Genomic DNA, 16,626 nt, shown 5'->3' with positions numbered 1-16,626 from the left:
ACTTCATGTGCACGGTGTACCAGCGTGCCAAAAAAAAAAAATTTGCATATGTAACAAAGGCTCACTAACAGAACAACTACTCAACTAGACAAGAACAAGAGTACGGAGTATAAGGCAAGAGAAGTTCTAAATGGAGCTGATCATGGGCAGGGTAGGCGTGCTATAGGAGGTCATCCAACGCCCTGAGCATATTCAAGGTCACATTCAGGACGGATTAGAGAGCCCGAAACTGTGAAAATCAGGCAGGTTATACTTGTACTCGTACTCAATAAGCTCGAGATCTTTTAAAACATAACAGGAAAGTTATTCAATAACATTACACCTGCACATCTACAATCCACCCCTACTAATTAAAATTGAACAGATGATTAAACAGACGATAATATCAGCACATCTTTCTTATACATTCTCACGAAATCTCCAGATCAAGATGCCATATACCCTCAAAGTCAAGGGCACTAACAACACCTTAATAGAAATACGTGCCAGCACCACAATGCTAGGCGAGGACCAGTTCAGAGATACAGACAGTTGGATATACAAGTTACAGATTTTCGACAATCTTCAAGCTAGCCTCAAAACCAAGTTGCTGCTTCAATTCACATCAGATGCAAAACTCGTCTCCAGGCTTTCACTCATATAAATGTACATACATCTCAATGACTCAATGCCTCCAGAAAGCAAGGGAAAAATACATTTGCAAACAATACGAGGCAAAGAAGAAATCCATGCAACTTCACAACACATTGGAAGTGCTAAATGCCAAGTACTACATTGACATGATTCAATCGATTGAAATAGAAAGGATTGTGAATCAATCATATGCAATACTAATGGAGCTAAAAGCACCGGAAAATTACAAACAGGGTCAGGAGCAACAGAACAAGCTATGTGCAGCAAATCCTGGCAGTCATAATTTACAACACTATGTAGAAAAAGGCACCTAAAATCAAAGTCAAAGGGTCTGATTGAGTCCTCCTGTATATAAATTACAGCCCACCATCAAATTCTACAGAGCGGCAATCCTTGAAAAAAAAAATTTGAGAAGCTAAAATGTGGGTGGACAATTCACCTCAACAGATAGAATCTACATAATCTCTCCATGTCGGAATTCACTATCCCCGCAATCTGTACTGGAGTCCAAGCCACAAGGAGAATCATACCATTTTGGATTCTCCGGATAGAAACTATCTACCTGCAGACCAACAAGACCTACATCCTCATCTAAAGAGTCATGCCTCATGGGCTTTGTTAGCTTTGAATTACAGCTGAGAATACTCTTCTCATCGAATTCACTGGTATCTAACCACTTGTCTGGTTTACAACTCTCACTAATCAAATCCTTGTCACTCCTACAATCCGTCCTCATTGGTTCCCAACGTACAACATCCCCCAATGTTCGTCCAAAACAGTCTTCGTCTTCCTCAATCAAATCAGTATCCTTGCCATCCCCGTACAACCTGTCATCATGAGGATCACTCCAATGAGGCAAATCACCTTCACCAACCAGCATAACATCAGAATTGTGCTTATCAGAGTCCAATCCAACCGACTTTGAAGTCTCAAAACCTAACGCCCTAACCTTATTAACAATATGATACAACTCTTGAGAAACCGAATCCAATAACTCCTGAGGAAGCTTCAAAATCCGACTTTCCAACAAACCAACTTCTGATTTCAGCTCCTGAGCTTGCTGCAGCACAGCATGACCAAAATCACTTTCATCCCTACCCATGAAAGAATCATTATCCAACTCCTCATTCACCCCATACTCCGTCTCTTGATCATTCAAAAACACCCCTTTATGCCCCACAACCCGATGCATAATCCTCGCATTCCCATCCAACGGACCAGGCTCGTGTCCTGTATGAACAGCATACAGCTTAAAAACCGCCATCCCTTCCTCCTGATACACAAAAGTCTTATCCTTCTCATTATAATTCGTAATAGGCACAATCGCCCTAATCCTAAACCCACACCCACACCTCTTAGACGCATACGGTTCCCTCTTCAAAACCTTCGAGTTCTTCTTACTCGAAGCCGGCTCCCCCGCCCTATGACACGCATAATCCTTTACCTCAGCCATAAACGGCTTATACCTAATATACTTCTGCCTAATACAAAGCACCACCTTATGCTTCTTCGCAAGCTGCTGCAACTTATTCGGCACCTCTTTCGCCGGCACATCAAACGACTCCGTATACTCAAACCTCCTCCGTTTCGGCCTCCCCCCAGAAAACCCCCCTCCCCCTCCACCCCCACCATCAGACACACCGGCACATACGTTACACGAGGCAATACAAACCCGAATAAAACTCTCGGGAATGCCATAAAACTTAGCTCCAACAGTCCAAAGTTGCTTAATCTTATCAACAGTTTCTCTAAGCCCTAAATGTTTCAAATCACTATCACTATGAGAAGACATAACAATTTCTTGCCATTGACTAATATGCGAAACAAATTGATTGGAATTATTCTTAAAACAAAGATATCGAATTCCGTTACCGTCAATATGAGCATTCAATTTGTCCTGTATCCTCTTCCACGCCGTCAAATACGCCGTATCTTCATTCCGGTCCTTCCAAACAGACCGCCATGATTTCAGCACTTCAACCGGCGTTACAGATCGGATCTCAACCGGAGTCGCAAGCCGATTCTCCAGAATACACGAAATCATAAGAGCATGTGATTCACTGTTAAAAGTGTAGAATTGGGATGATATATGGGGCTCCGGATTGATTCTCGGGTTGATTGAGGGAGAAGGGGTTTGACCCGAATCATGAACCGAGTGATTTGAGATGGGTGGAATCTGGGGTTGGGTTTGGGCCGGGTTACTCGGGCTTGGAGAAGGAGGAGGGGAATCAGAGGAAGAAGGAGAAGAGTGATGAAAGAGGAGAGAGAAAGAAGAAGGGTGATTGTTGGAGGAGAGGTGGTGGAAATGGTGGAGGAAGAAGGGATCTGGGTCATCTTCTACTTTGCTGGGATTCATGGGAGGAGAGATAAAGTAGGGAGAGAAAGTGTAAAAGTGAGTTGTTGAGGAAGAAGGAGAAGAAAAAGGGAGATAAGGTGGGTTAGTTTAATTTTTTGTGTTGTAATTAGTCTTTATTGTTTTTATTCATTTATTATTTTATTTACGGTTATTTCACCAAATGCCACTGACAAATTACGAAATTCATCAAATGTCATCGAACTTTTCAGAATTCACCAAATGTCATTGACAACTAGTATATTAACACAGCGTGCCATTAACGATGTCAGGACGTTAGTTGGCCGTTATTGCGAAAATACTATTTTACCCTTTCTTTGTGTTTAATGCCGCCATTAAGAAGTTGACTGTCTGACTTCTCTTTTTTCAATTATTCAATTGTTGTTGGACCTTGTTCTTCCATAACTTCTCCCCTGTTCTTCGAAAGTTCACCAAAACTGAAACCTTGAAATCTCTAGCAACGAAGAAGCAAAGTTGGAGCATTGAACGACGGAACTCTGCAACAAGTTCGAACCTTTTGGTGTTCTTCATTTTGGGCGAACCCAGAAGTGCGAGGAAGTAGTGCCAGAACTTGAAGGAAGTTTGAAGTGCAAAATTCAGTTTGAGGGGTTGGAGATAGCACGCAAGGTAATAATCTATCCAGCGATACTCTATTTCGCTTTTTTATTCTGATATTTTTTACGAAAATTGTGTTAGGGTTAGGGTTTTGCAAGATGATCAGTGCAATCTGTGTATTTGAATTGGCCTTTGTGAAATATTGAAAAAATGCATGTTAAAAACTGGAATTGTGGGTATGAATCTGTCAATGTGTGTTTTGGGGTAACCCGATTTGTGTTTATCGTAGTAATTGTGTGCTTGAGAGTTAAATTTGCGAGTTGATCAGCATATTTGAGTGCATATGTGTTTGTTGATATGAATGATGTGTGTTGAAGTGCATTGTAGTAATAAGTAATTTGTTGTTCTTAGGATGAGTTCAGTGTGGCTTGATGTTCATTACAAAGACCAGGGGTTTGATGTGAGGATTGAGGATACTGACAGAACAAGTCTAATGGACTTGTTTGAGTACATGTTTGAGGATTCAAAAAGGCAAAATGTGATCCTTCCCAAATACTTTAGTTTGGATGTAATGCCTCCTAGAACTAATAGGAAGTTAGAGTTAACTGGGGATACTCAAATGCTGCAAATGTGGGATTGGTATGAAGGTAGGGAAACAATACAAGTGTTCTTAGAGGAGAAGAGTGGACCTAGTGTGGTGTTTAAGGATGTTGTAGCTAGTTGGGAAAAAAGGCTTAAGGCAAAGGCTGAGAAGGAGAGAATAGAACTGGAAAAGGCCAAGAGGGTGGTTGAAGAGCAGGAAGCTGAGAGGGAGCTTATGGAACAGCAACAGTATCAAGTTGCAGTTGAGGTTCCTGTTGTAAATGCAGAGGAGATAAATGATGTTGAATATGTTAGAGTTTTTGCCACCCCAGAAGCTGATGTGGTATTTCCTGGGGCATCACAGCCTCAACCTGAACAAAGTACACAACCACCAACTCCACCAAAAAACTCTCAACCAGCCTCTCCTTTTAACCAGCCCAAGAAGCCATCAGCTAGGAAAAAAAGCACTCTTAGGAAAAAGAAAACCACTCCCAAAAAAAGATCCCAACCCCCTCCTCAACCACAACCCTCCCCACCAGTCCCTGAACCACAACCCTCCCCACCAGTCCCTGAACCACAACCCTCCCCACCAGTCCCTTCTGTCCCTGAACCACAACCCTCCCCACCAGTCCCACTTGTCCCTGAACCACAACCCTCCCCACCAGTCCCTAAATCACAACCCTCCCCACCAGTCCCTGAATCACAACCCTCCCCACCAGTCCCTGAACCACAACCCTCCCCTGATCCTTCCCATGTACCTGTCAGTGAAGAAACAGAAGTCCCACCTCCACCTCCACCATCTGCTCTAGTAAAAAAGGGGAGATCAAGACCTGAGGGATTTAGGTCAAAAAAGACTGCTTCTAGCAAGGGTAAGGGGGTTGGTGTCAGTCTGAGGAGATCAGCAAGGAACATGGCTACAAATGTTCCTGTCAATGAAGAAAACTCTGAAGAAAACTCTGATGAGTTTGGAAGTGACAGTGAGGATGATGATTATATACTTTTTAGCAGTGAGGAAGATGATGATGAGGCAGATCTCTGTGATTTCATAGAGGATGAAAGAGACACAGATGACCTTCATGATGATGTTCCAGAGAAGCAGTTTCAGGATTTTTTGGATGGCAGTTCAGCAATGGATAAAACATATAAAAATGGCAAAATTTGGACCAATAAGGAGTTTGGATCCATCACTTTAGAGCCATGGCTCATATTTGCAGACAGGCAGTCATTTCTGGATGTGTTTAAGGACTACTGTGTCCAAGAAGGGTTTGGGGTTTATGTAGAAAAGAGTGACCCAACAAGATTGATAACAAGGTGTGCTATTGACACATGCAACTGGAGGATTCATGCCTCCACTATGAAAGACAAGATCAGCTGGGCAATCAAGTCTCTAACTGGAGAGCATAGTAGTTGTGGGAGATTGGAAATAAATCCAATTGTGACATCTCAGTGGCTGTGTAGGCATCTTCAGTCAGACATTCATGCCAATCCTGACATACCAGTTGATGCATTACAGAAACTTTGTATGGAAAGGTTTAGGCTACAAGTGAAGAAAAGGTTGTTGTACAAGGTGAGGACAATGTCCAAGGAGATTATCCATGGTGGTTATGGGGAGGCCTACTCAGTGTTGCCTAGGTATGCTGAAATGGTGAAGGAGACCAACCCAGGTAGTTATGCCCTGATCACATGGGGTGAGGCCACTGCAACTGAGCCCCCAAGGTTCAAGGGCTGTTTCTTTTCTTTTGCTGCCCAACTAAGGGGATTCTTGAGAGGATGCAGGCCATTCATTGCATTGATGGAGCCCACCTGAGTGGACATTTCAAGGGCATTCTGCTAATTGTTGTTGGGATTGATGGGAATAATGAGATTTTTCTCATTGCATATGGAGTGGCGGGTTCTGAGAGTATTGACAGTTGGGGCTATTTTCTTAGGAATTTGAGGTGCTTGTTTGAGAAAGAAGGTTGTAGGAGAGATGATTGGACCTTCATCTCTGACAGAATGAAGGTAATCCACCCTCATATTCTTGTTCTTACATGTCACTCTTAGTTTAGTTTCTCATGTTTAACAATTACTCATTACACTGTTTTGTATGCAGGGGGTTGACACAGCAATTAATGAGACATTCCCTAGAGCAACAAGAAGAGTGTGTTGCCAGCACCTATACATGAACTGCAAGGCTAAAGGATTTAGTGGTTCAGCATTTCACAAGCTGTTCTGGATAGCAGCTGATGCATACAACGAGTATGTGTTCAACAAGGCAATGCAAAAGATAAAAGAATACAACCCTAAGGCTGTTGAGTACTTAGATAGTTGCACTTAGGTCTGGTCAAGGCATAAGTTTGATCCTGCCCTCTGTTGTGACCATAACACAACAAATTTTGTGGAGTCTTTCAACTCATGCACCAAGCCATACAGAGATTTACCAGTTCTGAAAATACTTGAAGGTACGACTATTTTTGCATACTGTTTTGAACCATAACACTACTATGTTTGCATACTGTTTTGAAGCTGAACACACAAAAATATACTGTAATCCATGTTGTTAACACCTTTTTTTTTTGCATACTGTTTTGAAGTTATAAGGCAATGGGTGATGAAGAGGATTGGCTCAAGGTTTGACAAATCACTAACCATGGGGGATATGGACCTGACTGAGTATGTAGACAAGATTCTACAAACAAGATCAGATGAGTCAAGGTTATGCTATGCTATTCCCTGTGGTGGGGATGAATTTGAGGTCAGAGACCAACATGTCCATTTTCCCATCAAGCTGAGCACTGGCATATGTGGTTGTGGGAAATGGCAGCATTCTGGACTTCCATGCAAACATGTGCTGAGGGTCATATACCACCAGAGGCTGCAACCAGCAGACTTTGTAGCCCCCTGTTTCAAAGGGAAGGCATACAAGCTCACTTATGCAGAGCATATGCACCCTATGCCTGACCCATCACAATGGCCATCAGGGAACCTATCTGACATATTGCCCCCTTTGGTGAAAAGAGCTGCAGGGAGACCAAAGAAGCAAAGACAAAGAGGGAAAAATGAATCTAGGAGAGGGAAGAGGCATGCAACAGTAAAGTGCAGCTTATGCAGTGAGTTGGGACACAACAAGGTCACTTGTTCATCAAAGGAAGAAAAGGGCTGCAACTGAAGCAAGCACATCAGCCACCACCTCTCAAGCCAACAACAGAAAAAAGAAAGCAGCATGAATGCAAAGTTTCTCCTGTTTTTAGTGCACACCCAGTTTCTCCATGTAATTTTTGAAGATTGACAGTGTTGTGTGTGCTATTTTGTGTAGTATCTTTTGACTATAAACTTGTAATTAAACAGGAAGCATCTTTTGGGTACATGATTTGAACAGGAACCAATTTTTTGGGCACAAAATATAACTTCAGTTTTTATTAAATTTCAATCCAATTACACAATAGTTTACTTCAATATTACAAACATCACTACTACACAAATCAGTAACCCTAATTTAATTATACAATCCACGACTTTCTGCTGTTGCTTGATTTTCTTCTTCAACAGTTTCAATTCTTCATGTACATTGCTTTGGCCTGACCCATCCCTTGCATAACAGCTTCCCCTGCTCTGACTTCCCATGCTTTGACCTTCTTCATGCATCACAACCTTGCACCATTTGAAGCTATCACATGCATCACACTTATAATAAAGCCTCTGGGGATTTGATGTTGATTCTGAGCTTCTAATTGCATATTTTCTACCACAATTGCACAATTTATTTGGAACCCTCACATACGCATACTCATGTTTTGAAGAGGATGTGTTTGACATGAAGCTCATGATTTTGCAAAAATCATTTCCTACAACAGTTGTAGTCTACTGTATATATAACAAATGCGGTGCAACGGCTATTATGTCCAAAAAAAATTTAAAAAAACTCAAACTAACTAGCCGTTACACTTCATATGAACAGAGGTTTTTCTGGGAAACAAAACATAAAAGTAATGGCATTTGGTGAAATATATAAACTTCTCAATGGCATTTCATGAATTAAGAATTTCATTAACGGCCAACTAACGTCCTGGCATCATTAATGGCATGTTGTGTTAATATACTAGTTGTCAATGGCATTTGGTGAATTCTGAAAAGTTCGATGGCATTTGATGAATTTCGTAATTTGTCAGTGGCATTTGGTGAAATAGCCGTTTTATTTAAATACTTGTATTTGATTTAATAATTTGATGTAATTTGGTGTTTGATGTAAGGGTGAGTCTGACAATGGTGAGGGAGAGTGAGTATTTGTTTATGTTTGTGTGGTGGGGAACTTTGTTGGGGGATTTTATATGCTTTTATAAGTCTTTGCTAATGGCTTTTTCTACTTTGACTTCTTCCTTCATCACATATTTTTTTGATGGGTTGGATGATGGCTTCGTTTTTTTTGTTCGTCTCATTATTCTCTAGTTGTCTTTATATATGTAGGTCGTTGGATGTAGAAGTAAAATTAGAAGAAGAAAAGTGCAGAGAATTTGAGGGTAAATTGTATTACTTCAATGGAAAACGGAGTAATGGTAGAAGACAAATCAAAGAAAAAAGTGAAACGGTCTTTCAGAGGTGGAAGTATAGTTTATAATCAATGTTTGTTGTTCAATGTTTGTTCATCGATTACTTCATGTAGTACAAGAGAAGTAATACTCCACATACAATAAGGGAGGATTTTATGGTCGATTTTCAACATTAATTGTGATACGGATTGAGATATTATTAATTCTACATATTCTCCTCCTTCAATGTTTTTTTTAGAGGTGAATCAAATAATGGATTTTATAACCAAACTTGATCACTTTAACTTATCCATGTTGTGTATGTTCGTTTCTTGCATTAGTGGGTTGCTCTTTATCATTGGTAATTGATAAATTTAATTATCTCTTTGTTTAGGGATATATATGTAAGAGAAGTGGGGCATAGGGTTGAGATAATTTGAACTTAAGGTAGAGATTAATAACAAAAAATCTTGAATGATTTTAGCACAAACAAACTTTTAAGCTCAACTAAAAAGCTCAAACTTGAACATATACAAATTAGTGGTAATTACCAACTCATTCCATATACACCGTGAGACCACCATAAAACACATTATAAGTGTTACTTCGTAAGTCACAACTCTACTAAGTATAAGTGATCATTTTTGAATTTTATTTATAAGATTTTATTTATCAATCACAAAAATCTTTATTGGTGGTTTTTTTTTTTTTTTTGTTATTTTTTTAGTAGAATCTTTATTGGTTTATAAAATGCTTACAACATGTACTTTTATGTAGATCCAAAAATAAGATTAAGATTGATTCCGCTTTGCATCAATGTTATTTGTATTTATCTACACCTAAAAAAAATCCCTCTTTGTTAATAAATGCAACTTGCTATTTGAAAATGAATGGCACATTGACACCTGTTAACTTGCTATTAACAAAGTAGAAAAGCCCACGAAAACGCGAGACCATGCAAGGGCCCAAAAGAAGCAAGATCCAGTGGCCCATCAACACAGCCCAAAAGCCAGAGTGTTAGACTATGAACCACTTATTTCAGCCTACATAATATGAAGAGATTATAATTTCATTCCGCTAGAACATTTAGATTAGTTTGTCACAACGAAGATACACGTACAACACTTAAACTACTATTACAAAAGATTAGCATAAAGATGATACCTAAAAAATTATCAAGATCATTTGCTAAATCTTCATGATCAATAATAGCTATTAGGTGTGTAATTAATTAGTGAGGCTCGGACTTGAACTTAACCCCGGGAAGGTACTTGGATACGAATTCTCGCGTCAACGTTTGGAGATCACCATCCTCAAAAATCAGATCGTCGTGCTGATGATATTCAGTTAGGTTACAAAAACTGGCCAAGTCTGCTGCTGTTACGGGTGCTGATGCTGCTAATGATGATAATGAGGGTTGTGATTGTAAGGCAAAGTTGTCGAATGAAGGCATAGAATTAATCGCAGTACTAGTGCTAGTAGTGGTGGCAATGGCAGAAGATGCTGAGATTTGATCTAAACAGCAATGTGAAGGAGTCTGGTCTACTGCAGGAAAAGCTGCCGGAAGGCGTTGTAAGGTGGAAAGCCTGGCTTGAACAAAGGCCAATTCTGCTTGCATATTTAGTACCTGCAGCCATCAGTCAGAAACAAAATTAGTTTATTTATTAATAAAGCTTCGTCCATGTGGTGCAATTGCTAAATATTTTTCCGTGTTATCTTTATAAAGAGGCACAAAGGACAATGATATAAACATATAGGCGATAAAAACACGTCTTTGGTTTATACTTTATATCATAAAGATAAACATACAAGTACAGATCAGGAAACTAAATTGTCTAGGTGAGCTGTACATTACATGAACTCCAAGTCACTCAACTAAATAGTCTGTTTGTATGCAGGTACATGATGGGTCTCATTGGCCTACTTAATTTAGAAAATATTAGGATGTACTTACCCAAAATAGATTATCTTTACCTTCATTTTTAGTTGGTAGAGTGGCATATAAAGCTAAAGTTAATCCATGTAGACTTTGGTTAAATTCCTAGGACTTGGATACAAACCTCTAATGATATGATTAACCTCATCTTATCGGAATCCGAAGTCTTGGACGTAATGATTTTGAAGCAACATACAACCTTTCCACATTCATGATAAAATTTCTAGATTTTTCTTTTCCTTTCCTCGTCTTTAGTCTTTAGTGTCTAAACTTTTAATGAATCTAACTATTAATCAAGTGAATTAGTCTATTATAAGCCGCCAAAAGCAAAGTGGTAATTTGCCTAATTATAGCAGCAAAGTTTGATAAAATGTGCTAATCAATTTTATCAAGGAATTTATAATGCCACACTTCATCAAGGGTTTATCTAATCAAGCTCTTATGACCATGGCTGATCATCAAAAACAAAAAATCGAAAATTATATTACTATATAATCTAGTTTTATTGGATGTTTAGTTTTTTACTATCAGCATCTTTAATGTATCCTAGGAATTGCATGGAACATTTTACTATTTAATTTACTAACAAAGTAATATTACATGCCTAAGAGTACTTAATAGGAAAATTCATCCACAAAAAGAAATCAAATACTCCTAGAGTTCAGAAAACTAACCGTAAAATCAAGTTTTTACAAAATTACATTTATGCACACCTTATCCTATCACATACTTGTCCTTCGTATGAAACAAAAAGGTAAGCTCACAACACTTAAGATTTAGAATGATAATTAAAAAAGATAGGCAAAGATATTTTGCCATTTAATTTTTAAAAAAAACCAAACGTTAACATACTATATTAAGGGTATTATATATACTCTAAAATTATAAAATCTCATCAATAGCTCAACGTCAACTTACATTCTTACAAAAGAAATCCAGTGTTTACAAAAACAATCATAAAAACTCCTATGAATGACGTACATGATCCAAAAATAGTTTTAAAATACAGCCTACAAAACTCATTTGCCCTAAAGTCTTCTTTATTGTCAATGAATAAACCAGCATTGGTGTAACAAAGTCAAATTAATTGTAAAAGATAATACTATAACTATTATTGTATGCACGTACAAATTGTAAATCATTTAATAATTCTCGAGCCACTAAGTTTAGCTTGATAGTTCCGGCAAGCAACGTATGACCTCTTACATAAAATCCAACCCCCAAATTAGCAACTCATACAATATACAATATACATTACATTAATATATACTCGGTTTTATGGTAAAGAATTATTATCAACTTATCAAGTTGAAATTTTAAAATGCTGATATTGAATTTTAATGCTTATGTTTCAAAAAAAAAAAAAAAAAGAAGTATGCTTAATATATTTATTCCATCCAAACCCTTTAAAAACGTTATTAAGCTTAAAAACAATGACTTAATTAATAATCATTTGATTTACAGAGTATTTTTTATTAAACGGTGTACTTGTAACTTCTTACATGCCGTATTTTTAAATTTTAAACCTTTAGCTCGGTGCTAAACGATGTTATAGAGTATTAAGGTGTCAAAATTAAAACAGAATATTGAACAAAACTTTAACGGTAATAACATCGATTGACATGTGAGTTTTAATTTATTATAAACAGCCATAGCATAATCGAGATGTTAATGGATATCTAAGCTTACAAAAAAGATTAAAAAGAAGGTGTGTCTTAAGTTTGTAATGTTTTTAGACATTTACTACTAGTCTACCCGGCATTTTGGTTTATTCAACGAAAGAAAGTCGGACAAGAATGTCAAACGGAGAATTTAGTATCCGTTGATAATTAATGTTCTAGGAAACAACAAACGTACCAAACCAAAATTTATGTGATGTTCAAACTTCAAACTAGATTTATCCAATTGCATTAAGTTGGATGTTTGACCATATGCTATTCAATAATGAAGTACTACTAGCTACTCCTAGCTACTAAGATTAGAAAACTACTTCAATTCATCATATAGTTTAATGAATAGAGTTCTCTACTCGTTCCTTTGAAGATTGTTATATGATGATAGACAAGCTCTACTAACCTCTTACGCTCATTTACCTTATAAAATGGGTAATTTTTCCACTGAATTGAATCGATAACTAGCCTCTCATTTTTAAGTTACTACTCCGTAATCTACAAATTCTTATGGGACATGTTAATTAAATGGACAATAGGGTATGATTGAATCACCTGACGACCAACATGCTAAAACTAGCATTTATAGTTTTATACGAATTATACCTCGTTCACTTAATTTTAACTTCTTTAAAATTCTTGAAAAATTTTATGTTATTATTAGATAATTAACTATAAACAGAGAGAATCTTTGTACATTTCCCTTAATGGGAATTTTGTAGGACATGTCAAATCTATTGTCTTACTTCAATTCACAAAATTGGTTAAAATACTTTAAATTTATGCTCATTTATAACATCATCATCAACCTTATCTTGGAATTTTTGACATGATTCCTTACACAATCATCTGTCACTTCTTTTATACAATGAAAGAGAAATGCAACTTTTATTTTAAAATCAAAGAAACAATCATTTGACCGAAAATACGTTTTGTCTTATGTTACTAATTTATTATTACTCTTGATTTGTTTAGTTAATCAAGGTCACCCTTAGCTTAAATAATCATCAAAAGCTGATCACTACAAGAAACTTCTTAAATTTTTTTACTAATCACTATATAATACTCGTGATCAAGACTAATTTAAATTCATAATTTAATTTCCTAAAAGAAATTTAAGTCAGAATTATTAGAAAGTTAAATCAAACCCCTTCTTTTTTTAACAGTGAACAACTTTAATTATTGTAAGGAAAATTGTCGATTATAAATTCTTAATCCCTTCGTTGCTTAATGATCTTCTTGTATTATTTCATTCACGGTGATTCAAAAAATTCTTTATGTTTTAAAACTTAGCCTAGCTAATATAGTTGAAAGTAAAATGTAAATAATTCAAGTGAATTATTGATTTTATTTTCACACTACTAGCTCAAATTATACTATGAAAACGACAATTATTTTCGAAAATTTTATTAAAAAAAATATTCATAGTAAAATTAAAAAAACATAAAAGAGTGTATTCTAAAAAAAAAAAAAAAAAAGTAACATAAGAATTACATACCTGTTGTTGAAGAGTGAAAATGTGAGCAACACAACCATAAACAGGATCACGAACCCTAGACAAAGCTTCATAACAAAGAGTAACAACGGCATCGAGGCGGCGGTGAGCGGGGATGCGGAGGAGGAGCTTAGAAGCATTGCTAGCACCAAACACTTTGTGCACGGCCGCAAAGTGAGCCGTGCCTTGTTCGGAGTCAAAGTAGGGTGCAAATACACACCCTTTTACACATTTTCTTCTTAGGTACTTGCATGCTCCACACGGGCCCCCGCCACTATTATTACCGTCGCCGCAACCACCACCGCCACCGCCGCCGTGCCATTGGTGGTTGTTTTGTTGGTGATGGTTGCTCATTTATGGATGTTGGATGTTTAGAGAGAGATTAGGAGAAAGAAGTTGTAAGAGGGGTGTAGGAGGGTATTTAAAGAGAAAAAAATGAGGAAGAATTTATTAATTAATTAGAAAAGGGTGTGAAAAGGGACTACATTTGTTTAATCAAGAAAATTTGATGATTTTTTTTTTTTTTTTTTTTTTGGAAGGGGGAAATTAAATATTGGTGGTGGGTCATTTTGGAAGCTACTTGTGGAGTTGTGCATACATTTAATTATAACCTTGTAAATGGTGGCATTTTATTTAATTGTTTAGGAAGAAATAAAAAGAATGTGACCATCCAATTTCACTTGATCTAATAATTACGTCAATAATTGGTCTCATGAAAAAGTAGGAGTTCTTTTTCCTTATTTTGGTGTAAGGGTAATGCTATATGTAGACATAAGGGTTATATATAAGTATTAAATACACTCTTGAAAATTGTATAAAATTAGGAATTTATGACAAAAACACACGTAAATTAGTGTAGTTAGTGTTTATATTTTTATAATTTCTTAAATTGTTACGATTTTCTAGCGTGTATTTAATGTTTATAGGGTTATGTATAGCATTTTTCCTTTTTATTTTCTTCAATGTATACAGCTGTGCTAGAATGAAGTTTCCTTTTTATGCATATAGGGTTAACTATTACTTGGCATAAATTGTTCCAAAGAGGGCAAGTGATCTGAGCAACCAAGACAATGATATTTCGGATGATAAATCATTTATAACTACAAAGTATATATGTAGTACATACATATCAATTAGATGTCCAGTCAATAAAGGACTTGACCGATAATTATTCCCTCCTATAAGTATAAATTATCTACTGGTAGTTGTGTGTATTAGTCTAATTCATCTCTAATAAACCACACGGCCCACATCATAATCCATTGGATAATAATAGAAATAAAAGTGTGCATAAAACAATGGCACAAAATAGACCACTAACTATTTAAAGACACACCTAATAAAACTTTTAAAAGCACTTAATAAATTAATTACAAGTAAGTAGTATGATCATTAGCCATGTTATAAATATCAGGAATGTTTTCTTACTTTTCAGTTTTGATCATCAATTCATCATTAATAACATAGCAGAAGAAATGAGATGACCTAAGATGATATCAATAAAAGAAACCAAAACATAAAAGGAAAACAGTAATAATAATTAAAAAAAATAGTACGGAGGAAATAATATAGTTATGGGAGGAAGAAAAATGAGAAGAGTTGGGTTATTGGAGTAAACTTTAAAACCACGACAACTTTGAGAATATATCAGCCTAGGGGTAACCCTCTTGCGTGAAGCAAACAATTCTTTTCATTTTTTCTATTACTGCTACTTCCATTTTCTTTTTCTTTTTTTTTTATTATTATTTTTTTTTTGAATAGCAAACAATGAATTGGAATTTTATCAAAATAAATATACTTTGCATATGAATTAATTAGATGGTTTAGAACTAACGTTTAATTAGGGTGTTGCATATGTTCGTCTTTTTTAGTTCTAACTTATATTTAGGGTGTATTTATATTACTAATTTTTATTCATCCGAACTTATTTTATTTACTTTGAAGCTGTAACTTAAAATTGGATAATGCTTATAAACTTTATCGGAACTTACTTTTTACATATGAACTTAGTCTTATCTGAACTTTTTGATTCAGAAATAAAAATAAATAGTTTAGGACCTTTTTTTAAAAAAAAAAAATCTGCAATAATCCCTTTTTTTTGGTGTAAAAATTTAACTATAACGGAGTAAGATCTTTATTCATATATTAATAAAATTATACAAGTATAAATATTTATATTTTTAAATATAATGAAATTAGCTAGATCGCACGTGATTAATTTATATAGATAGTTAAAAATAAATAAAAAATTATCCCTATGTGCCAATTCAAAAATAGGAAGTAACATTTTTTTTTTTTTGAAGTAACATTATTATTACTCACATTACATCATTTTTTTTAATATTATAACACAAAGCATGCTGATAACTAGACAAAATTATGTTTCACCGTACATAAGTGAATATTGTGTAGATTCTAAAATTAATCCCTAAATTTTATTTTTTTTTTGGAAAGGGAGTGGAAGAATAAAAGAAATATATTAAGGCTGGAAAAAATCACAAAGAATTACTACCTCTATGTCATATTATTGCAATGATTAATGTCTAATTGTTACAATTAATATAAAACGAGGGTAGTATTTTATATGGAGTTCAAGTAATTTTTTTATTTTTTTTTTACCTTCATTACTTAAAAATTGGTAGGAAATTGGTAAAAATGAAGTGTTAAAGAAAGGGACATCTAGGGTGAGGTGATGCTGAGGCTCCTCTTAAAAAAAGTGTACAGCAACTTTAAAGTCCTTGCTTTTCTCACACACACGCTCTATCTCTTGTCACTTCTCTTCTCTTTTGTTCACTATTTTATTCCATTCCTCCCTTTTTTTTACACCATTATATTGTTAGACTGAATTATAAATTTTTTTACTTTATTAGACCTTAATCATATACGAAATACGAAGT

General features: G+C 35.8%; 3 protein-coding genes across 3 annotated transcripts; 1 reads left to right on the top strand and 2 right to left on the bottom strand.

The window, feature by feature from the left end:
- Nucleotides 1-262: 262 nt before the first annotated feature.
- On the bottom strand, nt 263-3,114 carry LOC110721417. Its single transcript, XM_021900558.1, has one exon. The coding sequence runs from the start codon at nt 2,987-2,989 to the stop codon at nt 1,088-1,090; it is 1,902 nt and encodes a 633-aa protein (XP_021756250.1). The 5' UTR covers nt 2,990-3,114; the 3' UTR covers nt 263-1,087.
- A 3,638-nt stretch (nt 3,115-6,752) lies between these two features.
- LOC110721263 lies at nt 6,753-7,271 on the top strand. The gene has a single exon (XM_021900405.1). The coding sequence runs from the start codon at nt 6,753-6,755 to the stop codon at nt 7,269-7,271; it is 519 nt and encodes a 172-aa protein (XP_021756097.1).
- Nucleotides 7,272-9,574: 2,303 nt separating this feature from the next.
- Nucleotides 9,575-14,535, bottom strand: LOC110721416 (LOB domain-containing protein 19-like). Its single transcript, XM_021900557.1, has 2 exons — nt 13,733-14,535; nt 9,575-10,255 (listed from the first exon to the last, which is right to left on the bottom strand). Exons 1-2 carry the CDS (start codon nt 14,081-14,083, stop codon nt 9,860-9,862), a joined length of 747 nt encoding a protein of 248 aa, XP_021756249.1. The 5' UTR covers nt 14,084-14,535; the 3' UTR covers nt 9,575-9,859.
- Nucleotides 14,536-16,626: the final 2,091 nt, after the last annotated feature.

Source organism: Chenopodium quinoa, unplaced genomic scaffold (genome assembly GCF_001683475.1).
Source record: "Chenopodium quinoa cultivar QQ74 unplaced genomic scaffold, ASM168347v1, whole genome shotgun sequence".
Lineage (NCBI taxonomy): Eukaryota > Viridiplantae > Streptophyta > Magnoliopsida > Caryophyllales > Amaranthaceae > Chenopodium > Chenopodium quinoa.
Note: the sequence above shows the minus strand (reverse complement) of the source record. Positions and strands in the feature narration are given on the sequence as shown.

Coding starts and splice junctions, on each gene's coding strand:
- LOC110721417 (XM_021900558.1), bottom strand. CDS start 2,989: ATGAATCCCAGCAAAGTAGAAGATGACCCAGATCCCTTCTTCCTCCAC.
- LOC110721263 (XM_021900405.1), top strand. CDS start 6,753: ATGGGGGATATGGACCTGACTGAGTATGTAGACAAGATTCTACAAACA.
- LOC110721416 (XM_021900557.1), bottom strand. CDS start 14,083: ATGAGCAACCATCACCAACAAAACAACCACCAATGGCACGGCGGCGGT. Junction 10,256..13,732: donor TTTTCACTCTTCAACAACAG/GTATGTAATTCT, acceptor TGATGGCTGCAG/GTACTAAATATGCAAGCAGA.